This window comes from Gallus gallus, chromosome 38 (genome assembly GCF_016699485.2).
Source record: "Gallus gallus isolate bGalGal1 chromosome 38, bGalGal1.mat.broiler.GRCg7b, whole genome shotgun sequence".
NCBI classification, from domain to species: domain Eukaryota; kingdom Metazoa; phylum Chordata; class Aves; order Galliformes; family Phasianidae; genus Gallus; species Gallus gallus.
The window spans coordinates 165,328-190,030 of record NC_052569.1 but is presented as its reverse complement, the minus strand read 5'-3'; the positions used below and the strand labels follow the sequence as shown (position 1 = coordinate 190,030).

Below are 24,703 nucleotides of genomic sequence, written 5' to 3'. Positions count from 1 at the left end.
CTGCTGGGGGGGGCCCGAATTCCTGGGGGTGGGGTTCTTTGTCCTGCCCCATAGCCCCAGTCCTGTGTGCCCCACAGCTCCCCCTTTTGTCCCTTTCCAGGTGGTTCTGTGTGCTCTGTACCACCCCACGCTCTGCCCCACGCCCCTCTCATATCCTTCTGTGCCCCACAGCTGCCCCATAACCTCCCGCTATGCTCTCAGGGGGTCCTTTTGTGCCCCGTTTCCCCTCAGGATCATTTTTTGGGGGGGGGGAGGGGATGTTCTGTGTACCCCATGACTGCCCCACATCCCACATGGGGAATGCTGCTTCAGGCCCCGCCTCCTGTCCTCAAGGCACGCCCATTCCCTTAAGCCACGCCCACTTCTCCTCCTCCCGGCCTCCCATTGGTGCTTCGTCGTCTCACCCGTCGCCGATCAGTGACGTCAGAGCGCCGCGCATATCGGAGGCCCCATCCCCGGAGCGGCGGTGTTGGGGCTGCCCCGCGCCGCGCCGGTGCGGCTGTGCGGGTCATGGCGGGGCCGTGCCCGCTGGTGGAGGACAGCTGCAGCCGCCTCCCGTCGCAGAGCAACGTGTACGGGCTGGCGGCGCTGCCCGGCGCCGGGGGGCTGCTGGCGGCCACGCTGAAGGGCAAAGTGCTGCACTTCCGCTACCAACACCTGCGGCACAAACTGCGGCCCGTGGCGCGGGAGCTGCAGTTCACCTACATCCCGGGTCAGGGGGCGGGGCGACTACTTCCGGGTCAGGGGGCGGGGTCACGTGGGCACTCGTAGCCCCGGGGTGGGGGGCGGGGCTATCGGTAAAGGGGCGTGGTCTGGGGCGGCACTGCGGCCAATGGCTGTGCCAGATTGGGGGCGGGGGCGGGGCCAAGGGTCAGTGGGCGGGGCCAAAGGGGCGGGGTCTGGGGAGGGGTTAAAGGGGGAGGGGTCAAAGGGGTGGGGTCAGAGGTCAGAGGTCAAAGGATGGGGTCAGGAGGTTGAGATAAAAGGAAGGGGTCAAAGGGCGCGGGGTCAAAGGGGGGTCCCACTGGGGGGTCCCATTGGGGGTTCCTATTGGGGTCCTATGGGGGTGTCCCCCTCTGACACCGCTCTGCAGTGGACGCAGAGATCGTCTCCATCGGCTGCTTCCAGAAATCGGCCCCGAAACGGGGGCTGGTGGTGGGCATCACCTTCATTAAGGTAATTACAGCCCTGGTTAATTAACCGCGCACGGCCTTCGTCCGGCCACGGGGTGGGTTGGCTCGTTAATTGGGCATTGCCTTCGTCAGGGTAGGGGGTTAATGAACTGAATGTTGGCTGTGTGGTAATTAGTTGAGTCACCTGCATCGAGACAGGGGGTGATTCGTTAATTAGGCGTCGTTTTCATTAAGGAGCGCGGTTGCTAATTAATGGGGCATCACCTGCGTCAGCGCTTGGGGGTCATGAATGGGGCAGAGCGTTCATTAAGGGGCGGGTCGTTAAGTGGGTGTTGCCTTCATGGAGGTGCAAGGCGATCGGCTGGGGTAATTAACGAACGGGGTAATTAGTAGGGTAATTAACGGGGTAATTAATTACCGGCAGGACTCCGGGGACAAACCCAGCCCCTTCCTCAACATCTACTGCGACTACGAGCCGGGCTGCGAGTTCGACCTCGACTCCGTGGCGCGTGGGTGGCGTCCCCGTGTCCCCCCCAGTGTCACCGCGGTGGTGATGATGTCACCGTGCTGATGATGTCACTGTGATGTCACCCCCACAGAGAGCTGCCTCAACCTGGAGCTGCGCTTCACCCCCCTGCAGCTGTGCCACGCTGAGTGCGTCGCCCCACGTCTCACCCCATACGTCACCCCCTGTGCCACCCTATGTGTCACCCCATATATTCCCAGTGTGTCCCCATTGCCCCCCCAATGCCCCCCCCATTCTCTCTCTGCGTTCCCATTGCATCCCAATGTGTCCCCATGCTGCGTCCCCGCTACCCCCATCGTGTCCCCACTGTCCCAATTTCCCCACGCCGTGGCCCCATTGCGCCCCCCGTCACTGCTGTCCCCCCCTCCCCCCCCAGGGTCCACATTGGGGACAGATGTGACACCGTATTCCTGCTGAGCGGCACCGACCCCGGGATCCATCTGTACCGGGAGGTGAGCGGGGATGGGGGGCGCTGGGGGGGGAAAGGGGGGGGACACTCATGCTGTCCCCGTTGTCCCCATTGTCCCCACGTCGCCGATGTCCCCCCACAGAACGAAGGGCTGCATCAGTTCGAGGAGCAGCCGCTGCATGAGCTCTTCCCGGAGCTGCAGGAGCTGCCCAGCAGGTGGGGGGGATGGGATGGCCCCGTTGGCCCCATGTCCCCATTTCCTCCCGTCCCCATAACGTCCCCATAACGTCCCCATAATGTCTCCATAATGTCCCCATAACGTCCCCATAATGTCCCCATAATGTCGCCACCGTCCCCATATCTCCACATCTCCGCGACGTCCCCATAATCCCACATCCCAACAACGTCCCCTCCGTGTCCCCATGGTGTCCCCACGATGTCCCCACAACACCCCCACGATGTCCCCATGATGTCCCCACAATGTCCCCACAACACCCCCACGATGTCCCCATGATGTCCCCTCCGTGTCCCCACGATGTCCCCACAATGTCCCCACAACACCCCCACGATGTCCCCACGATGTCCCCACAATGTCCCCACAACACCCCCACGATGTCCCCATGATGTCCCCTCCGTGTCCCCACGATGTCCCCACGATGTCCCCACAACACCCCCACGATGTCCCCATGATGTCCCCTCCGTGTCCCCACGATGTCCCCACGATGTCCCCACAACACCCCCACGATGTCCCCGCGGTACCCCCACAATATCCGGGCGTCCCCACCTCTCCACGTCACATCCCCACGATATCCCCTCAGTGTCCCCGTGGTGTCCTCTCAATGTCCCCACACCATCCTGGTGTCCCCACGTCTCCATCGCGCCCCCCCGCTGTCCCCCCCGCTGTCCCGCAGTGCGCTGTGGTTGGATGTCTGCACGGTGCCGTCGTCGCGGCGCCGTCTCACGGCCGTGGGCTGTCAGAGCGGTTACGTCCGCGTGGCGCACGTGGACCAGGACACGCGCGGTGAGTGTCAGTGGCGCGCGGCCCCGGGGCGCCACGTGTCCCCATGGCCCCATTGGGTGTCCCCATGGCCCCATTGGGTGTCCCCGTGATCCCAGTAGGTGTCCCCATGGTCCCATTGGGTGTCCCCATGGTCTCATTGGGTGTCCTCATGGTCTCATTGGGTGTCCCCATGGTCCCATTGGGTGTCCCCACGTCCCATTGGGTGTCCCCATGGTCCCATTGGGTGTCCCCATGATCCCATTGGGTGTCCCCGTGGTCCCAGTGGATGTCCCTATGGTCCCATTGAACGTCCACATGGTCTCATTGGGTGTCCCCACGATCCCAGTGGGTGTCCCCATGGCCATACTGTGTCCCCATGGTCATACTGTGTCCCCATGATCCCGTTGGGTGTCCCCATGGTCCCAGTGGGTGTCCCCATGGTCTCACTGGGTGTCCCCACGATCCCATTGGGTGTCCCCATGGCCATACTGTGTCCCCATGGTCATACGGTGTCCCCATGATCCCATTGGGTGTCCCCATGGTCCCAATGAGTGTCCCTATGGTCTCATTGGGTGTCCCCATGGTCCCATTGAATGTCCACATGGTCCCATTGGGTGTCCCCCTGATCCCATTGGGTGTCCCCATGGTCCCATTAAGCGTCCCCATGGTCCCATTGGGTGTCCCCATGGCCGTACTGTGTCCCCATGGTCATACCGAGTCCCCACGATCCCATTGGGTGTCCCCATGGCCATACTGTGTCCCCATGGCCATGCTGTGTCCCCATGATCCCATTGGGTGTCCCCATGGTCCTGATGGGCGTCCCCATAGTCCTGGTCCATCTCCTTGGCCACCACGTGTCCCCACGGTCATACCATGTCCTCATGGTCCCCCATGGGTGTCCCCATGGCCCCATAGGGTGTCCCCATGGTCAAACCGTGTCCCCGTGGTCCCGGCCCATCCCCTTGGGGCCACCACGTGTCCCCCTGCTCACACCGTGTCCCCACGGACCCAGTGGGTGTCCCCACCGTCCTCCCACGTCCCCGTGGTCCCAATGGGTGTCCTCACGGTCCCGGTGCCATCAGCCGTTTCCCCGCATCCCAGCGGTGCTGCAGAGTTGGAGCATCCAGCAGGACGGCCCCATCTCCACCGTGCTGCTCTTCCCCCTGGAGGAGCCGGACGACGACGGGGACGTCGCCGGGGGGCACCGCGGGGCCGATGATGTGGGGCCGTCAGCGCCCGGCCCGGAGCCCACCCCACACTACAGCCTGCTGGTGGCCAGCACCATCGAGATGTCCGTGGTGTACCGGTGAGTGCGCGTCCCCACCGCGTCCCCCCGTCTGTCCCCATGTCTGTCCCCGTGTCTGTCCCCGTGTCTGTCCCCGTGTCTGTCCCCCCGTCTGTCCCCATGTCTGTCCCCGTGTCTGTCCCTCCGTCTGTCCCTATGTCTGTCCCCATGTCTGTCCCCGTGTCTGTCCCCCCGTCTGTCCCTATGTCCCCACATCCATCTGTCTGTCCCTGTGTCCATCCCTGTGTCCCCATGTCCACACCCCCAGGGCTGGGGGCTGACCAAACAGAATGTCCCCATGTCCGTCCCCATGTCTGTCCCCATGTCCGTCCCCATGTCCCCATGTCCGTCCCCACGTCCTTTTGTCCCCACATCCCCCCCTGTGTCCCCATGTCCCCGTGTCACCACGCCCTCATGTCCGTCCCTGTGTCCCCATGTCCTTCTGTCTGTCCCCATGTCCCCACATCCCCACATCCATCCCCGCGTCCCCATGTCCTCAAGTCTCTTCCTATGTCCTTCTGTCTGTCCCCACATCCCCATATCCACCCCCACACCCCCCTGTCCCCATGTCCATCCCCGTGTCCTTCTGTCTGTCCGCATGTCCCCACATCCCCATGTCTTTCTGTCTGTCCCCATGTCCCCATGTCTGTCCCCATGTCCTTCTGTCTGTCCCCACGTCCCCATATCCACCCCCACATCCCCCTGTCCCCATGTCCATCCCCGTGTCCTTCTGTCTGTCCCCATGTCCCCACATCCATCCCCACATCCCCATGTCCTCCTGTCTGTCCCCACATCCCCACGTCCACCCCCACACCCGCTGTCCCCACGTCCGTCCCCGTGTCCTCCTGTCCGCCCGCACCTCCCGTTCCCCCCGCAGGGACGTGCTGAGCCGCGGGCTGACGGAGCAGCTGTCGCTGCCTGGCAGTGACCACCACGACGCGGTGCTGTGCGCCATGTTGGCCTGCACGGCGTTGGACGGCGGCCGCGAGGTTCTGTTGGGCACTTACGGGCAGGTATGGCCTCGGGGGGCACACCCAGATGGTATGGGGGGCCCCGGGGGGCCGCGGCCGCCAACCGGACGGGAAATGATGCTGCTGAACCCCCCTCCCCCCCCACCCCCATTTTGGGGATCCTACACTGGGGGGAAAAGGAGGGGGAGGAGAGCCCCCCCCACCCCCATTGCTGCTTATTGGGGGACGTCCCCATTGTGGGGGTCCTACACTGTGGGGAGGAGGAAGGGGAGACCCCCCCCATTAGGAGGGGGAGACTCATTGCTGCATCCCCCCATCTCAGGGGTCCCCCACCCTCTGAGGAGGGGGAGGAGACCCCCCCACCCCCATTGCTGCTTATTGGGGGACCCCCCCATTGTGGGAGTCCTACACTGTGCGGAGGAGGAAGGGAAGACCCCCCCCCATTTCAGGCGTCTTCCCCCATTAGGAGGGGGAGACTCATTGCTGGACCCCCCCACCTCGGGGGTCCCCCATCCTCTGAGGAGGAGACCCCCCCACCCCCATTGCTGCTCACGGTGGGACCCCCCCAGCACCCCCACCCCGACACCTCCGTGGTGGGACCCAATGATGACGATGGGGGCGTGGGGGTGTCCTCCCCCCCCACGGGGTGGGCACGCAGCTCCTGGAAATGGGTTGACCCGATGGCCCCCAGCGCTGCCCCACCTCAGCGCTCGGAAGGGGCGATTAACGCCGGCCCTAACGAGGCTATGGAGGGGGGGCGGGGGGGGTGTCTCTGGGCCCCCCCTCCCCCGTGCCCCATAGGAGCTGCTGTGCCCCATAGGAGCTGCTGTGCTACGCCTACCGCGGCCGGCGCTGCGGCTTTCAGCTGCTGTGGACGCGGCGCTTCCCCGGCCCGGTGCTGGCGCTGTGTGGGGCGGACCTGACGGGAGATGGGCTGCGGGAGGTGGCCGTGGGGTGTCTGCAGGGGCTGCACGTCCTGCAGGTGGGTGCTGCCCCCCCCGGGTCACCCCTATGGGTCACCTCAGGGGGCCACTGTGTCACCCATGGGTCCCTGTGTCACCCCTATGGCTCCCTATATCACCCTATGGCTCCTTATGTCACCCCTATGGGTCTCTATGTCACCCCTATGGGTCCCTATGTCACCCCATGGCTCCCTATGTCACCCCTATGGGTCCTCGGGTCACCTCAGTGGGTCACCAGGTCACCTCAGTGGGTCTCTGTGTCACCCCTATGGGCCCCTGTGTCACCTATGGGTCCCTATGTCACCCCCATGGGTCCCTATGTCACCCCTATGGGTCCCTATGAGTCCCCATGTCACCCCTATGGGTCCCTGGGTCACCTCAGTGGGTCACCGGATCACCTCTTTGGGTCCCTGTCCCCCCCTGTGGACCCCTGTGCCCCCCTACGGGCCTCTATGTCACCCCTATGGGTTTCTATGTCCCCCTATGGGTCACGGTGTTCCCCTATGGGCCTCTATGTCACCCCTATGGGCCTCTATGTCACCCCTATGGGCCCCTATGTCCCCCTATGGGTCACAGTGTCCCCCTCTGGGTCTCTATGTCATCCCTGTGGGTCCCAATGTCCCCCTATGGGTCACAGTGTCCCCCTATGGGTCACAGTGTCCCCCCCTCTCCCCCCACAGCACAGCCTGGAGCCCACAGCACAGCGCCTGAAGGAGCGGCTGCGCAGGGAGGTGGCACGGAGGGCACAGCAGAGGGGGGGGGAGGGGACCGGGACCCCCAAGTGATGGGGGTGGATGGGGTGTGGGGGGGGGGGGGGCACCGAAAGTGGGGCTGGAAAGAGGAGAAACGGCCCCCAAAAGGGCAAAAATGGCCCCCAAGTGGGGGGGGAACGGCCCCAGAATGGAGCGAAATGGGCCCAAAAGAGAAGAAATGGACTCAAAAAAGGCAAAAATGACCCAAAACAGAGAGAAATGGCCCCAAAATTCAGACGGTGACGCCGACCCTTTGATACCCCCCCCCACCCCCAGAGACCCCAATAAACGGCACCGCTCCGACCCCCGTGTGACGCAATGGGCAGCGCCGGGGGGGCTCCATGGGGGGGGGGGGGGGGGGAACTCCGGGTCTGGGGAGGGGAAACTGAGGCACACGGCGGGGGGGGGGCGGTGTGTCCCCATGGCGTTTTGGGGACCCCCCCGAGGATGGGGGGGGGGGGGGGCGGAGTGGGATCCCCCCTCCCGTGGGGGAAACTGAGGCACGCGGGCGCTGTCCGCGGCTCTGGTGCTGAACGCGCGGCGCCGCCGTTTGCAGCGGGGGGAGCCGAGGGGCGGGGGGGGGAAAGGGGGCGGGGCTCTCCGGTACCCCCCCTTTTCTCGCTCCCCCCCCTCAGCTGTGCCTCCGCCCCCCCCGCCCCCCCCCCCCCGCCCGCGCCATGGAGCGTTAACGGAGCGGGGAAGGAGCAGGGAAGGAGCGGGGACGGACGGCGTGAGAGGTGGGAGTGGGACCGGGGGGGCACCGGGGGGGCGTTTGGGGGGGGTCCCTACGGGGTGGGGGCACCAAAGGGGGGCGTTGTGGGGATGGGGAACCCCGGGGGATTCTCGGGGATGGGAACAGGTGGTGGGCGGGGGGGGGGTTGGGGGGTGGAGGGATGAGGGATTGGAAGGGGGGGGGGACGGGATTGGGGTGAGGATGAGGTGGGGTGGGATGTGGGGCTGACAGTGGGGCGGGATGGGGTGGGGATGGGGTGGGATGGGGATGAAGATGAGGATGAGGATGAAGATGGGACGGTGCTGAGGGTGAGGACGGGATGGGGGCGGTGATGAGGATGGGGGTTCCCCGCGTTCCCCCCCCCCCCCCCCCCCCATGGCCTCACCTGGGGGTCCCCGGGATCGGGTCTGGCAGCATCAGGTGCCCCCCGGCGCTCTTCCTCCTCTTCCTCCTCTTCCTCCCCCTCCTCCTCCTCCCCCACCCCCCCCCCCCCATTTCCCGCACCCCAGCAGCTCCCGACTCCGTCCCCATTGATGGGTTGGGGACAACGGAGGGTTCCTCGTGCAACCAACCCCAATCCTGAACTCAACCCCAAACCCAACCGACCCCAAATCCAACCCCAAACCGAACCCCGATGCCATGAACCCCAACCCCAAATCCAACCCCAACACAACGAACTCCAAATCCAACCCAAATCCAACCCCAACTCAGTGAACCCCAAATCCAACCTCAAACCCAACGCCGAACCCAACGAACCTCAACCCCAAACCCAACCCCAATGCAACAAACCCCAAATCCAACCCCAACTCCAATGCTGTGAACCCCAAATCCAATCCCAACCCAACGCCAACCCCAACCAGCCCCGAACCCAACAAATCCCAACCCCAAACCCGTCCAAATCCAACCCAAATCCAACCCCGACTCCAACCAACCCCAAACTCAATGAACCCCAAGCCCAAATCCAACCCAAATCGTACCGACCCCAAACCCAGCCGACCCCAAATTCAATCCTAACCCCAACCCAACCCACCCCACACCTGACTGACCCCACACCTGACCGACCCCACACCCGACCGACCCCGAACCCAAACCCAAGTTCAATCCCAACCGAACCTCAACCCCAACCGAACCTCAACCCCAACCGAACCTCAACCCCAACCGAACCTCAACCCCGACCCCAACCCAACCCTAATCCTAAACCCAACCCTCCTCCAGAGATGGGGTCCTGGGATGGGGACCTGGCGCCGTCCCCATAGCCGCAGTCGGTGCCCCCCTCCCGGCACTGCATTTGCCCCCCCCCACCCCCCCCGCCTTTCCTATCAGAACCCCCCGGATGGTTTAATTGATGTTTCACCCAGACGCTGCTAATGAGGCGATTAAATTAATTACAGCCGTGTTTGCGCCGCTGAGAGCGGAGGCGACGGCTCCACGGCCCCGGGGGGAGCGGGATGGGGTCGGTGCCGACGTGGGGCGGTGGGAATGGGACGGGGGCAGTGGGACGGAGGGATGGGGATGGGGCAGTGGGGCGGGGGCAGTGGGGTGGAGGTGTGGGGAGACGGGACAGTGGGGTCAGCGCTGTGGGGACGGAGCGACAGGGATGGGGGAAATGGGGGCTGAGTTCCGGGGATGGGAGCGGTGCGGCGGAGGGACGAGGACGGGGCGGCGGGGGCGGCGCCGTAGGGCAGAGCGGTGGGGTGAGGCTATGGGGCAGAGCGGGCTGTGGGTCTCACGGCGGGGGTCCCCTCGCGGTCCCCCCTTCCCTCTCCATCCCCCGTCTCCAGCCGTTCCCATCCCCCGTTGCCATGGGAACCACGCGGTTGCCGGGCGGAGCCTCGCGCGCCCACGCATCCCTGCACCCCCGGAGCCGTGGGCGGTTCCAATGGGGCCCGGGGATGCGGCCCAGCCCCACTGCTCAGCGCCCCACGGCTGCGGGCCCCAGCCCCATTGCGTCGCCTCCAGCCCCACTTCATTGCCTCCGTCCTCACCGCGTCGTCCGTATAGCCACGGCATCGTCCCCAGCCCCGCTGTGCCGCCCCCAGCCCCTCTGCGTTGCCCCTGACCCATAGCACTGCCCCCAGCCTCGATCCCCACCCCACGGCAGCGGCCCCAACCCCATTCCATCACCCCCAGCCCCACTGCACTGCCCTCAGCCCCACTGCAGTGACCCCAATCCACTGCAATGACCCCAACCCACTGTATTACCTGCAACCCAACCCGCTGATCCCAACCCATTCCATTGACCCCAACCCACTGCACTGATCCCAACCCATTGACCCCAACCCATTCCATTGACCCCAACCCAACCCATTGACTCCAACCCAACCCGTTGACCCCCACCCAACCCGCTGACCCCATCCCATTCCATTGACCCCAACCCAACCCATAGACCCCAACCCAACTCACTGACCCCAACCCAACCCATAGACCCCAACCCAACCCATTGACTCCAACCCAACCCGTTGACCCCAACCCAACCCACTGACCCCAACCCAACCCATTGCCCCCAACCCATTCCACTGACCCCAACCCATAGACCCCAACCCAACCCATTGACCCCAACCCATTCCACTGACCCCAACCCAACCCATTGACCCCAACCCAACCCATAGACCCCAACCCATTCCACTGACCCCAACCCATAGACCCCAACCCAATCCATTGACCCCAACCCGTTCCACTGACCCCAACCCAACCCATAGACCCCAACCCAGTGCAATGACCTCAACGCACTGCATTGCCCCCAACCCGCTGCATTGCCCCCCAGCCCTTGCACTGCCCCCAACCCAACCCTCTGCCCCCAACCCGCCAACTCCCTTCAGCAGCCCCACCCCCACCCCCCTGCTGACGTCTCCCCCCGCAGGCCGGCATGGCGGCGTGGCGGGCGGCGCTGGCGGCCGCGTTGCTGCTGGCCGAGCCGTGCGCCCCGGAGCCGCCGTCGGAAGCCAACGGGACGTGCCAGGGCTCCAACCGCTGCCAGCCCGGCGTGCTGCTGCCCGTCTGGCAGCCCGACGACCCCTCGTTCGGCGACAAAGCGGCGCGCGCCGTCGTCTACTTCGTGGCCATGATGTACATGTTCCTGGGCGTCTCCATCATCGCCGACCGCTTCATGGCTTCCATCGAGGTCATCACCTCCAAGGAGAAGGAGATCACCATCACCAAAGCCAACGGCGAGACCAGCATCGGCACGGTGCGCATCTGGAACGAGACGGTGTCCAACCTGACGCTGATGGCGCTGGGCTCGTCGGCGCCGGAGATCCTGCTGTCGGTCATCGAGGTGTGCGGGCACAACTTCCAGGCGGGCGAGTTGGGCCCCGGCACCATCGTGGGCAGCGCCGCCTTCAACATGTTCGTGGTCATCGCCGTCTGCGTCTACGTCATCCCCAGCGGGGAGAGCCGCCGCATCAAACACCTGCGCGTCTTCTTCGTCACGGCCGCGTGGAGCATCTTCGCCTACATCTGGCTCTACCTCATCCTGGCCGTCATCTCGCCCGGCGTGGTGCAGGTGTGGGAGGCGCTGCTCACCCTCGTCTTCTTCCCGGTCTGCGTGGTCTTCGCCTGGGCGGCCGACAAGCGGCTGCTCTTCTACAAGTACGTCTACAAGCGCTACCGCGCCGACCCGCGCAGCGGCATCATCATCGGCACCGAGGCGGAGCTGCCCAAAGGCATCGAGATGGACGGCGGCTTCCAGCCCCCCGAGCGCCGCGAGGCCGAAGGCTCCGCCGGCGGCGGCGCTTCGCCCGCCCTCCCCGCCAGCGCCGAGGAGAAGGAGCTGGACGAGAGCCGGCGGGAGGTGATCCAGATCCTGAAGGACCTGAAGCAGAAGCACCCGGAGCGCGAGCTGGAGCAGCTGGTGGACATGGCCAACTACTACGCGCTGCTGCACCAGCAGAAGAGCCGCGCCTTCTACCGCATCCAGGCCACGAGGATGATGACGGGCGCCGGCAACGTCCTGCGGAAGCACGTGGCCGAGTTCTCCAAGCGCTCCTCGGCGCTGCTGGAGGTGCCGTCGGACGCCGAGGAGGAGGCGTGCAGCCGCATCTTCTTCGAGCCCTGCCTCTACCACTGCCTGGAGAACTGCGGCGCCGTGACGCTGTCGGTGGCGTGCCAGCACGGCGCGGAGCTCAACCACACCTTCTACGTGGACTACAAGACGGAGGACGGCTCGGCCAAGGCGGGCTCGGACTACGAGTACAGCGAGGGGACGCTGATCTTCAAGCCGGGGGAGACGCAGAAGGAGCTGAAGATCGGCATCATCGACGACGACATCTTCGAGGAGGACGAGCACTTCTTCGTGCGGCTGCTCAACCTGCGCGTGGGCGACGCCGAGGGGATGTTCGAGGCCGACTCGGCCGAGCACCCCAAGGGCCGCCTGGTGGCGCCGCTGGTGGCCACCGTCACCATCCTGGACGACGACCACGCCGGCATCTTCTCCTTCCAGGAGCGCGTGGTGCACGTCAGCGAGTGCCAGGGCGCCGTGGAGGTGACGGTGGTGCGCAGCTCGGGCGCCCGCGGGACGGTGCTGCTGCCCTACCGCACCGTGGAGGGCACCGCGCGGGGAGGAGGAGTGGATTACGAGGACGCGTGCGGGGAGTTGGAGTTCCGCAACGATGAGACGGCGTGAGGGCGGCCGTGGGGCGGGGGGAGGAGGGAGGGAGGGGGGGGTGGGGAAACGGGTGGAGAAATGGAGGGAGGGAGGGAGGGAGGGATGGGTGGAGAGGTGGAGGGGTGGGATGGGATGGGGTGGGATGGGATGGGATGGGATGGGATGGGATGGGATGGGATGGGATGGGATGGGTGGATGGGGAAATGGAAGGAGAAATGGAGGGATGGATGGATGGGTGGATGGGTGGGTGGGTGGGTGGGTGGGTGAAGAGATGGGGAAATGGATGGAGAAATGGATGGATGGAGGGAGGGAGGGAGGGAGGGATGGAAGGATGGATGGATGGATGGATGGATGGATGGATGGATGGATGGATGGATGGAGAAATGGATGGAGAGGTGGAGGGATGGGATGGGATGGGATGGGATGGGTGGATGGATGGGGAAATGGAAGGAGAAATGGAGGCATGGAGGGAAGGATGGATGGGGAAATGGATGGAGGGATGGATGGATGGATGGATGGGTGGATGGATGAATGGATGGGGAAATGGGTGGATGGATGGATGGATGGGGAAATGGATGGAAAGATGGATGGAGGAGGGGGGGAGGGAGGGAGGGGTGGAGAAATGGGAGGATCACCAAAAAGACGGGCGGACGGACGGAGGGACGGACGGGCGGACAGACGGATGGTGGGGATCCTCCCAGGACACCCCCGAGGTGACTCCCCCACGCCCCCATCCCCAGGAAGACGCTGCAGGTGAAGATTGTGGACGACGAGGAGTACGAGAAGAGGGACAACTTCTTCATCGAGCTGGGGCCGCCGCGCTGGCTGAAACGCGGCATCTCGGGTAGGGGGCGGGGGGACGGGGGGGGACGGGGGGGGACGGGGGGGCGTGGGGGGGGCGTGGGGGGGACATGGGGGGACGTGGGGGGGACACGCAGCCTCTCACCACCTCCTGTCCCCTCTGCAGCCCTTCTGCTGAACCAAGGTAGGAGCCTTCCTCCCTCCTCCTCCTCCTCCTCAGCTGGCTGAGGCCCATAGGATGGCGGGCGCTGTGTGCTGCGTCCCCTGCGTGTCCGATGTCATCACCCCCACGTCCGATGTCACCCCCATGTTTGATGTCACCCCCACACCTGATGATGTCACCCCCACATCTGATGTCACCCCCATGTCCGATGTCACCCCCACGTCCAATGTCACCCCCATGCCCGGTGCCACCTGTCCCCCTGTGTCGCTGTGCCACCTGCTGTGTGTTTGCTCTGCCCCATGCCTCCGCTGTGTCCCCATGCCCCAATGCCACCCCCCAATGCCACCCCCCCATGCCCCCCACGTCCCCACCCCGTGTCCCACAGCCGAGGGGGACCGCGCGCTGTCGGCGGAGGAGGAGGAGGCGCGGCGCATCGCCGAGATGGGGAAACCCATCCTGGGGGAGAACTGCCGCCTGGAGGTCGTCATCGAGGAGAGCTACGACTTCAAGGCAGGGGGACAGCGGGGGGACAGTGGGGGGCAGTGGGGGGCAGGGGGGGTGTGGGGATGTGGGGACATCATGAGGGCATTGTGGGGACATGGGGATATGAGGACATGGGGACTGTGGGGGGCAGTGGGGGTGTGGGGACATCATGAGGGCGTTGTGGGGACAGTGGGGGTGTGGGGATGTGGGGACATCATGAGGGCGTTGTGGGGACATGGGGATATGAGGACATGGGGAAAGTGGGGGGCAGTGGGGGTGTGGGGACATGGGGACATCATGGGGACATCGTGGGGACATCATGGGGATGGAGACATGGGGCCATGGGGATATGAAGACATGGGGACAGTGGGGGGCAGTGGGGGTGTGGGGACATCGTGGGGACATTGTGGGGATGGAGACACGGGGCCATGGGGATATGAGGACATATATATGGGACAGTACGGGACAGCGGGGGTGTGGGGACATGGGGACACTGTGGGGACATCGTGGGGATATGAGATATGGGATACGGGACACGGGGACAATGGGGACATGGAGACAATGGGGACAATGGGGACAATGGGGACGATGGTCCTGCAGAACACGGTGGACAAACTGATCAAGAAGACCAACCTGGCCACCGTCATCGGGACGCACTCCTGGAGGGAGCAGTTCCTGGAGGCCATCACCGTCAGCGCCGGTGCGTCACCGCGTCACCGCACCGGGGGGGCGCCCAACCGTGGGGACACCCAACCATGGGGACACCCAACTATGGGGACACCCATCATGGGGACACCCAACCGTGGGGACACCCAACCGTGGGGACACCCATCTATGGGGGACACCCAACCATGGGGGACACCCATCATGGGGACACCCAACTGTGGGAACACCCAACTATGGGGGACACCCATCATGGGGACACCCAACCGTGGGGACCGTCACCTGGGGGTCACGTCTTGCCCCACGGGGGGCACTCTGGGGTCAATGGGGACCCTTTGGGGTCATCCCATGCCCATTCTTCCGCCCTTGGTGACACTTTGGGGCCGATGGGGACCCTTTAGGGTCAATGGGGACCCCTTGGGGTCATCCCATGCCCATTCTTCTGCCCTTGGTGACACTTTGGGGCCGATGGGGACCCTTAAGGGCCAATGGGGACTCCTTGGGGTCATCCCATGCCCATTCTTCCACTCTTGGTGACACTTTGGGGCCGATGGGGACCCTTAAGGGCCAATGGGGACCCTTTGGGGTCACCCCACGCCCCCGGCTCTGACGCAGCCTTCCTCCCCAGGCGAGGAGGAGGAGGAGGAGGACGGGCGGGAGGAGCGCCTGCCGTCGTGCTTCGACTACGTGATGCACTTCCTGACCGTCTTCTGGAAGGTTCTGTTCGCCTGCGTGCCCCCCACCGAGTACTGCAACGGCTGGGCGTGTTTCGGGGTCTCCATTCTGCTCATCGGGGTCCTCACGGCGCTCATCGGGGATTTGGCCGCCCACTTCGGCTGCACCGTCGGCCTCAAAGACTCCGTCAACGCCGTCGTCTTCGTGGCGCTCGGCACCTCCATCCCCGGTGTGTGGGGCCGTGGGGGGGCCGTGGGGGCAATGGGGACACGATGGGTGCGGTGGGGGCAACGTGGCACTGGGAGCCATGGGGGCGATGGGGCAATGGGGACGATGGGGGTGGTGGAGGTGATGGGGACGAGAGGGTAAAGGGACAGCGGGGACAATGGGGGCAATGGGCGCAGTGGGGGCCGTGGGGGCAGTGGGGACAGTGGGGTAAAGGGACAATTGGGACACAGTGGGGGCCGTGGGGCACTGGGAGCAATGGGGGTGATGGGGGCCATGGGGTAAAGGGGTAACGGACAGCGGGACATAACAGGGACTGTCCCCATCCATCCCCACCCACCACACCTACCCCAATGTCCCCACCCACCCCAATGTCCCCATCCATCCCAATGTCCCCAATGTCCCCATCCATCCCCACCAATCCCAATGTCCCCACCCACCCCATGTCCCCATCCATCCCCATCCACCCCAATATCCCCACCCACCCCAATGTCCCCAATGTCCCCATCCATCCCTGCCTGCCCCACCCACCCCAATATCCCCACCCACCCCAATGTCCCCCTCCATCCCTGCCCGCCCCACCCACCCCAATGTCCCCACCCACCCCAATATCCCCACCCACCCCAATGTCCCCAATGTCCCCATCCATCCCTGCCTGCCCCACCCACCCCAATATCCCCCTCCATCCCTGCCCGCCCCACCCACCCCAATGTCCCCACCCACCCCAATGTCCCCAATATCCCCACCCACTCCAATGTCCCCAGTGTCCCCATCCATCCCTGCCCTCCCCATCCACCCCAATGTCCCCATCCACCCCAATATCCCCACCCACCCCAATATCCCCCTCCATCCCTGCCCGCCCCACCCACCCCAATGTCCCCACCCACCCCAATGTCCTCATCCATCCCTGCCTGCCCCATCCACCCCAATGTCCCCATCCATCTCCATCCACCCCAATATCCCCACCCACCCCAATGTCCCCAATGTCCCCACCCACCCCAATACCCCCCTCCATCCCCACACCGGTTTGACCTCTTCCCACCCCCCCCCCCCAAACAGACACCTTCGCCAGCAAAGTGGCGGCCCTGCAGGACCACTGCGCGGACGCGTCCATCGGGAACGTGACGGGTTCCAACGCCGTCAACGTCTTCCTGGGGCTGGGGGTGGCCTGGTCGGTGGCCGCCATCTATTGGGCGGCTCAGGGCCGGGACTTCGAGGTGCAGACGGGGACTTTGGCCTTTTCGGTGACCCTCTTCACCATCTTCGCCTTCGTCTGCATCAGCGTCCTCATGTACCGCCGGCGGCCCCACATCGGGGGGGAGCTGGGGGGGCCGCGCACCCCCAAAGTGCTGACGGCCGCCCTCTTCCTCGGCCTTTGGCTGCTCTACATCCTCTTCGCCAGCCTGGAGGCGTATTGCCACATCCGGGGCTTCTGAGGGGGGCGCGGGGGGCGTGGGGGGCATAGGGACCCTATGGAGACCCCAACAGGACATGGGGGGCATAGGGACCCTATGGAGACCCCAACAGGATGTGGGGGGCATAGGGACACTATGGAGACCCCAACAGGACATGGGGGGCATAGGGACCCTATGGAGACCCCAACAGGACATGGGGGACGTGGGGGGCATAGGGACCCTATGGAGACCCCAACAGGACATGGGGGGCATAGGGACCCTATGGAGACCCCAACAGGACATGGGGGGCATAGGGACCCTATGGAGACCCCAACAGGATGTGGGGGACATGGGGGGCGTGGGGGGCATAGGGACCCTATGGAGACCCCAAGAGGACATGGGGGACGTGGGGGGCATAGGGACACTATGGAGACCCCAACAGGATGTGGGGGACATGGGGGGCGTGGGGGGCATAGGGACCCTATGGAGACCCCAAGAGGACATGGGGGACGTGGGGGGCACAGGGGGACGTGGGGGACATGGGGGGTATGGGTGGGCATGGGGACCCCAAGAGGACATGGGTGAACATGGGAGGTGCAAGGGGACGTGGGGGGCACAGGGGGACATGGGGGGCGGCCCCACACAGCCCCACACTGGGGAAGAGGACGGGTCCTCCCAGAGCGCCGCGGCCCGTGGGGTCTTCGTGGTGTCCCTATTGGGTTCCCATTGGGTCCCCTATCCCCTTGGGGTCTTCATAGGGTCCCCCTAGGGCCCCCACATCCCTTTGGGGTCTTTCCGGTGTCCCCATTGGGTCCCCATTGGGTACCCCACCCCCTCGGGGTCCCCATAGGGTCCCCATAGGGTCCCCATGTCCCCTCGGGGTCTTCTTCACGTCCTCGTGGCCCTACATGTTCCCCATAGGGTCCCCATGTCTTCTTGGGGTCTCCATAGGGTCCCCATTGGGTCCCTACATCCCCTCGGGGTCTTCCTGGTGTCCCCATTGGGTCCCTCCATAGGGTCCCTATACCCCCTCAGGGTCTTCTTGGTGTCCCCGTGGCCCTATATGGACCCCATAGGGTCCCCATGTCCCCTTGGGGTCTTCCTGGTGTCCCCATTGGGTCCCCACGACCCCTCGTGTTCCTCCTGTCCCCATAGGGAGGCTTTTTTGCCATCTTCATGTCCGCCTGACCCCATAGGGTCCCCACATCCCTTTGGGGTCCCCCTGCCCCCCCATGGCCCTATACAGCCCCCATAGGGTCCCCATGTCCCCTCAGGGTCCCCCTACCCCCCCCCCTCCCCCCCCGCAAGACCCCATAGGGTCCCCACATCCCTTAAGGGTCTCCCTGTCACCCCCATGGCCCCATATGATCCCCTTGGGGCCCCCCTTCCCCCCCCCCTCCCGACCCCATAGGGTCCCCATGTCCCCTCAGGGTCCCCTTGCCCCCCCAACCCCATACAGTCCCCACATACCCTTGGGGTCCCCCTGCCCGCCCCATAAGGTCTCCCTTCCCCCCCCCCAACGCCCCCCATCCCCTCAGGACCCCAAAGTCCCCTCGGCGTCCCCTCCGTGTCCCCCCACCCCCGGGGGACCCCACAGTGGGGCAGGGATGGATGGGGTGGGTGTTGGGGGGGGGGGGGGGGGCACTTTTCGGAGCTCGGATTCGTTTTAATGGCGTTTTTTTTTTTAATGGTGGCCCCCGGGGCTCCAATTTTAACCCCAAATTCGGGGGGGGCGATTTTGGGGGCGTCACTGTGGGTCTGAATGGCCCCAAAAGAAACCGTCCGTCCCCCCCCCCGGGGTGACACCGGGACTGTGTGTGTCATTGTCTGCAATGGGGGGAGATATGGGGGGGGGCTATGGGGGGGGCTATGGGGGGATATGGGGGGGATATAGGAGGGGATATGGGGTGGGGGAATGGGGGTGGGATATGGGGGGGGATATGGGGTGGGGGTTAGGGTTAGGGGGCTCACCCTATAGGTGGCTCTAGGGGGGGGGTCGCACACACCATAGGTGGGCTCCGGGGGGGGGGCACAGCCCCATAGATGGGTATGGGGGCATCACACACCCCATAGATGGGTATGGGGGCATCACACACCCTATAGATGGCTTTGGGGGGGAGGGGGGGATCACAGCCGTATAGATGGACTCTGGGGGGGTCACACAGCCCAAAGGTGGGCTCTGGGAGGGGGCACAGCCCCATAGGTGGGCTCTGGGTGGGTCACACACCCCATAGGTGGCTGTGGGGGGTGGGTCACACAGCCCAAAGGTGGGCTCTGGGGGAGGGCACAGCCCCATAGGTGGATTTTGGGGCGGGGTCACACACCCCATAGGTGGGCTCTGGGGGAGGGCACAGCCCTATAGGCGGGTTTGGGGGGGGCACACCCCATAGGTGGGCTCTGGGGGAGGGCAGAACCCCATAGGTGGCTGTGAGGGGGGGGGGGGGCACAGCCCCATAGGTGGGCTCTGGGTGGGGTCACGCACCCCATAGGTGGCTGCGGGGGGGCCTCACCCCATAGATGGGTTTGGGGGCGGTGTGCCTCAGTTTCCCCTCCTACCCAAATCCCCCCTCCCCCCCCCCCCCCCTCCGTGACGTGGGGGCGGGGCGGGACCCGGCGGTGCAGAACGTGGGGACAGCGCGTGGGGACGGACACAGCGCGCTGCCCCCCCCCCCCCACCCACCCAACGACCCCCCCCCCACCCCCCTCCTCTCCGGGACCACCACGAACCCCCCCCCCCCCCCCCAACGCGGGACCCCGCGACCCCCACGAGTGACGTCGGGTGACCCCACGCGGGATTCGAACCCACGGAGCGATGGCGGAGGGGGACGGGGAGGACGATGTGCAGTTCCTGAGGACGGTGAGGTTGGGGGGGGGCAATGGGGGGGAATGGGGGGCAGTGGGGAGGGCACTGGGGGGGGACTGGGGGGGCTGGGGGGCAGTGGGAGGGGGACTGGGGGGCATTGGAGGGATACTGGGGGGGCTGGGGGGGGCTGAGGGGGGGTTGGGGGTCACTGGGGGATACTGGGAGGCACTGGGGGGAATGGGGGGCACTGGGGGGCATTGGAGGGGTACTGGGGGGGGGCTGGGGCTACTGGGAGGCACTGGAAGGTGGAGGAGGGGTCTGGGGGGGGCGCTGGGGGGTACTGGGGGGGTTATTGGGGGGCATTGGGAGGCACTGGGGGGGCATTGGGGGGGGAAGGAGTAACTGGGGGGGCACATAGGGACAATTAAGGGGGCTGGGGGGGCATTGGGGGAGCATTGGGGTGGGAATGGAGTAACTGGGGGGGCACATAGGGGCAATTGAGGGGGCTGGGGGGGTATTGGGGGGGGAATGGGGCACTGGGGGGGGCATTGGGAGCACGGGGGGGGGGGGGATGAGCTGCGCCCCCCCCAACCCCCCACCTGTCCCTGTCCCAAAAATACCCCCGGGGGGGGGAGGGGCGCACAGCTGTTCTATTGGGGGGGGGGGGGGGGGGGGGGCAGAAATGGGATCCGGGGCCCAAAAATACCCTCTATGGGGGGGGGGGGGGGGGGGGTCTATTTTGGGCCATTTGTCCCAATTTGGCCTCAAAAAATTGGAGCGGGGGGGGGGGGAGGGGGTGGGAATTAATGAGATTAATTATCTTTTTAATGGGGCTCATTAATTTTTAATGGCTTTTTGTTTTTCAATGAGGAGTGAAATGGGGGAGGGGGGATATAGGATCGGGTGCCCCCCCCTCCCCCCCTCCCACATTGCAGTGACCCCAATGGCAGCTGAGGAATGTGCCCCCCCCCCCATAGAGTGATGGGAGCAGCTGTGGGGGGGGGGGGCAGATTATGGGGGGGGTAACAGGGAAACTGAGGCACAAAGGGGGGGGGGGTGATGAGGAACACTGGGGGGGGATGGGGTTTTTTTTGGGGGGGGCCATAGGGCTGTGACCCCCCCAGGATGATGGAAGGGTATTGGGGGGGGGGGGGGGGGAATGGAGGCCAATGGGGCGCAAAGGGGGGGGAATGAGGCACCAATGGGGCGCAATGGGGAAACTGAGGCATTGGGGGGGGGGGCACAGCGGGGGCTCTGATTGGGGTTCTTTTTAGGGGGGGTCTCTATGGCTCTGAGCCCCCCCGGGGTGATGGGGTGGTATGGGGGGGGGGGGGGGGGGGGGGGGGGATGGGGGCCAATGGGGCACAGAGGAGGGTGGGAATGAGGCAGCAGTGGGGCGCAATGGGGAAAGAGAGGCCTGGGGGGGGGTGTGGGGTTTTGAGGGGGGGTCTTTATGGCCGTGCCCCCCCCCCCCGCCCCCCCCCAGGACGATGAGGTGGTGCTGCAGTGCACCACAACGCTGCTGAAGGAGCAGCTGAAGCTCTGCCTGGCGGCCGAAGGCTTCGGGAACCGCCTCTGCTTCCTGGAGCCCACATCCAACGCGCAGGTGGGGGGGCCTCTGGTGTCCCTTTGGTGCCCCCCGTGACCCCAATGTCCCTTTGGTGCCCCCCGTGACCCCAATGTCCCTTTGGTGCCCCCCGTGACCCCAATGTCCCCGTGACCCCAATGCCCCCCATGACTCCAATGTCCCTTCAGTGTCCCCATGACCCCAATGCCCCCCGTGACCCCAATGTGCCCCCTGTGAGCCCAATGTCCCTTTGGTGCCCCCCCCGGTGACCCCAATGTCCCTTCAGTGCCCCTTCTGATCCCAATGTCCCTTCCATGTCCCCGTGACCCCAATGCCCCCCATGACCCCAATGTCCCTTCAATGCCCCTTCTGACCCCAATGTCCCTTTGGTGTCCCCGTGACCCCAATGCCCCCCATGACCCCAATGTCCCTTCAGTGCCCCCCGTGACCCCAATGCCCCCTTGCTGTCCCCCGTGACCCCAATGTCCCCCATGACCCCAATGTCCCTTTGGTGCCCCCCATGACCCCAATGCCCCCCATGACCCCAATGCCCCCCATGACCCCAATGCCCCCCATGACCCCAATGTGCCCCCCATGACCCCAATGTCCCTTCAATGCCCTTCTGACCCCAATGTCCCTTTGGTGTCCCCGTGACCCCAATGCCCCCCATGACCCCAATGTCCCTTCAGTGCCCCCCGTGACCCCAATGCCCCCTTGCTGTCCCCCGTGACCCCAATGTCCCCCATGACTCCAATGTCCCTTCAGTGTCCCCATGACCCCAATGCCCCCCATGACCCCAATGTGCCCCCTATGACCCCAATGTCCCTTCGGTGCCCCCCCCGGTGACCCCAATGTCCCTTCCATGTCCCCATGACCCCAATGCCCCTTCTGACCCCAATGTCCCTTCAATGCCCCTTCTGACCCCAATGTCCCTTTGGTGTCCCCGTGACCCAATGCCCCCCATGACCCCAATGTCCCTTCAGTGCCCCCCGTGACCCCAATGCCCCCTTGCTGTCCCCCGTGACCCCAATGTCCCCCGTGACCCCAATGTCCCTTTGGTGCCCCCCATGACCCCAATGCCCCCCATGACTCCAATGTCCCTTCAGTGTCCCCATGACCCCAATGCCCCCCATGACCCCAATGTCCCTTCGGTGCCCCCCCCGGTGACCCCAATGTCCCTTCAGTGCCCCTTCTGATCCCAATGTCCCTTCCATGTCCCCGTGACCCCAATGCCCCTTCTGACCCCAATGTCCCTTCAATGCCCCTTCTGACCCCAATGTCCCTTTGGTGTCCCCGTGACCCCAATGCCCCCCATGACCCCAATGTCCCTTCAGTGCCCCCGTGACCCCAATGCCCCCTTGCTGTCCCCCGTGACCCCAATGTCCCCCGTGACCCCAATGTCCCTTTGGTGCCCCCCATGACCCCAATGCCCCCCATGACTCCAATGTCCCTTCAGTGTCCCCATGACCCCAATGTGCCCCCTATGACCCCAATGTCCCTTCGGTGCCCCCCCCGGTGACCCCAATGTCCCTTCAATGCCCCTTCTGACCCCAATGTCCCTTTGGTGTCCCCGTGACCCCAATGCCCCCCGTGACCCCAATGTCCCCTTGCTGTCCCCGTGACCCCAATGTCCCCTTGCTGTCCCCGTGACCCCAATGTCCCCCAATGTGCCCCCAATGTCCCTTCGGTGCCCCCCATGACCCCAATGTCCCTTCGGTGCCCCCCATGACCCCAATGTCCCCCAATGTGCCCCCCGTGACCCCAATGTCCCCTTGCTGTCCCCATGACCCCAATGCCCCCCGTGACCCCAATGTCCCTTCAGTGCCCCTTCCGACCCCAAGGCCCCCGTGACCCCAATGTCCCTTTGGTGACCCCACTGCCCCCCGCTGTCCCCCCCAGAATGTGCCCCCCGATTTGGCCGTGTGCTGCTTCGTTTTGGAGCAGTCGCTGTCGGTCCGAGCGCTGCAGGAGATGTTGGCCAACTGCGCAGAGAGCGGCGGAGAGGTCGGGGGTCAAAGGGCGCGGGGTCGGGGGTCAAAGGGCACGGGGGCAGAGCGGGGTGGGGGGGCGTGGCACCCCGTGTGGGTCGGTGGAGAATGGGGGGAGGGGAAGGGGGGGGGGAACGGGATGGGGTACCGGGGAGGGGGGGGGGGGGGTTGATGGGGTGGGGGTCATGGTGGGGCCGTGGGGTCGGGGTCAAAGGTCACGGGGTCAGGGTGGGGGTCACGGCCCTCCGTGTGGGGTCAGCAGAGCAGAGAATGGGCGGAGGGGGGTGATGGGGGGAGGGGGGGGGGTGTTTGTGGGGTGGGGGTTATGGTGGGGTCACTGCCCCTCCCCCCCCCACGTTGGCCAATAGCTCTGAGAGTAGGGGGGGTTCTGGGGGGGGATCTATGGGGTGGGGTTATGGGGTCAGGGTGGGGGTTATGGGGTCAGGGTGGGGGGTTGGGGGGTCACAGCCCCCCTCCCTCTGATGGAGGAGAGCAGATGGGTCTATGGGGGGGGGGGGGAGAGCGGTCCTTGGGGGGGGGGATCAATGAACCCAGGGGGGCTCAGCCCCCCCTCCCCCTTATGATGGAGGTGAATGGGGGGTCCCGGGGGGGGGTCCTTAAGCGGAAGGGGGGGCTGAGGGGGGTCTCAGGTTCATCCCCCCCCCCCCCCCCCAAATGACACTCTGTTCTCTCCCCCCCCCCTCCCCCCCCCCCCTCGCCCCACGCCCGCCCCAGGGGGTCGATCTGGATAAGTGGGTAAGGAGGTGCTGTGCCCCCCCCACCTTCGGCCTCACCTCCTCCTCCTCCTCCGCATGGAGACCCCCCCCAAAATCCTCAGAACCCAAAATCCTGGGGGACCCCCCCCAAATCCTCAGACCCCCCCACCCCCCCAAAATCCTCAGACCCCCCCCAAAATCCTGAGACCCCCCAAATCCTGACACCATCCCCCCCCCACCTCTGACCCCCCCAAATCCTGAGCCCCCCCCCACCTCTGACCCCCCCAAATCCTGAGACCCCCCCCCCAAAATCCTGAGACCCCTCCTTAACCTTTGGACCCCCCCCCAAATCCTGAGGCCCCCCCTCAAATCCTCACACCCCAAATCCTGAGACCACCCCCCCCATATCCTCAGACCCCTTCAGGTCCCTCAGACACCCCCCAAATCCTCAGACACCCCCCAAATCCTCAGACACCCCCCAAATCCTCAGACACCCCCAAAATCCTGAGACCCCCCCCACACCTCTCCGACCCCCCCAAAATCCTGAGACCCCCCAAATCCTGACACCATCCCCCAAATCCTCAGACCCCCTCCCACCCCTCCAACCCCCCCCAAATCCTGAGACCCCCCCCAAATCCTGAGCCCCCCCCTCAAATCCTCACACGCCAAATCCTGAGACCCCCCCCAAATCCTGAAACCCCCCCCCCCATACCCCTCTGACCCCCCAGATCCTGAGACCCCTTCAGGTCCCTCAGCCCCCCCCCCCCCCCCCCCAAATCCTGAGCCCCCCCCTCCCATCCGCATGGATCCCGGTTGCAGCCCCCCCCCCCCCCCCCCCCCCCAATCCCGTG

At 65.5% G+C, this 24,703-nt stretch overlaps 3 protein-coding genes across 8 annotated transcripts in view; all 3 read left to right on the top strand.

Annotated features, from left to right (window-relative positions):
* The first annotated feature begins 126 nt into the window (after positions 1-126).
* On the top strand, positions 127-7,339 carry KPTN (kaptin, actin binding protein). 6 transcript variants are annotated; one of them, NM_001396671.1, is made up of 11 exons: positions 127-712; positions 1,094-1,176; positions 1,558-1,642; positions 1,733-1,787; positions 2,036-2,111; positions 2,211-2,284; positions 2,887-3,089; positions 4,170-4,374; positions 5,231-5,366; positions 6,126-6,306; positions 6,967-7,339. In NM_001396671.1, exons 1-11 carry the CDS (start codon positions 511-513, stop codon positions 7,239-7,241), a joined length of 1,575 nt encoding a protein of 524 aa, NP_001383600.1. In that variant the 5' UTR covers positions 127-510; the 3' UTR covers positions 7,242-7,339. The 6 variants fall into 6 exon arrangements, with proteins under 6 accessions (NP_001383600.1, XP_015127970.3, XP_040511070.1 ...); XM_015272484.4 differs by having other exon boundaries at positions 417-712; positions 2,980-3,089; positions 6,145-6,306; XM_040655136.2 differs by having other exon boundaries at positions 417-712; positions 2,980-3,089.
* A 367-nt stretch (positions 7,340-7,706) lies between these two features.
* SLC8A2 (solute carrier family 8 member A2) lies at positions 7,707-17,253 on the top strand. The gene is made up of 8 exons (XM_025144480.3): positions 7,707-7,775; positions 10,632-12,388; positions 13,115-13,218; positions 13,342-13,359; positions 13,724-13,848; positions 14,422-14,521; positions 15,113-15,388; positions 16,444-17,253. Exons 2-8 carry the CDS (start codon positions 10,638-10,640, stop codon positions 16,818-16,820), a joined length of 2,751 nt encoding a protein of 916 aa, XP_025000248.1. The 5' UTR covers positions 7,707-7,775; positions 10,632-10,637; the 3' UTR covers positions 16,821-17,253.
* A 2,238-nt stretch (positions 17,254-19,491) lies between these two features.
* Positions 19,492-24,703, top strand: part of LOC101748756 (ryanodine receptor 1-like) — a 70,827-nt gene continuing 65,615 nt past the window's right edge. The window contains 3 exon segments of the mRNA XM_040655096.1: positions 19,492-19,635; positions 21,068-21,187; positions 23,048-23,207. Coding sequence (XP_040511030.1) covers positions 19,591-19,635; positions 21,068-21,187; positions 23,048-23,207 — 325 coding nt within the window. The 5' untranslated portion in view covers positions 19,492-19,590.

What these genes read in the sequence shown, in the direction of transcription:
- KPTN (NM_001396671.1), top strand. Translation starts at nt 511, where the DNA reads ATGGCGGGGCCGTGCCCGCTGGTGGAGGACAGCTGCAGCCGCCTCCCG. An exon ending in GCAGTTCACCTACATCCCGG is followed by an intron (nt 713 to 1,093) that starts GTCAGGGGGCGG and finishes ACCGCTCTGCAG; the next exon opens with TGGACGCAGAGATCGTCTCC. An exon ending in AGGGGCTGCACGTCCTGCAG is followed by an intron (nt 6,307 to 6,966) that starts GTGGGTGCTGCC and finishes CTCCCCCCACAG; the next exon opens with CACAGCCTGGAGCCCACAGC.
- SLC8A2 (XM_025144480.3), top strand. Translation starts at nt 10,638, where the DNA reads ATGGCGGCGTGGCGGGCGGCGCTGGCGGCCGCGTTGCTGCTGGCCGAG. An exon ending in GGCCATCACCGTCAGCGCCG is followed by an intron (nt 14,522 to 15,112) that starts GTGCGTCACCGC and finishes CTTCCTCCCCAG; the next exon opens with GCGAGGAGGAGGAGGAGGAG. An exon ending in GCTCGGCACCTCCATCCCCG is followed by an intron (nt 15,389 to 16,443) that starts GTGTGTGGGGCC and finishes CCCCCCAAACAG; the next exon opens with ACACCTTCGCCAGCAAAGTG.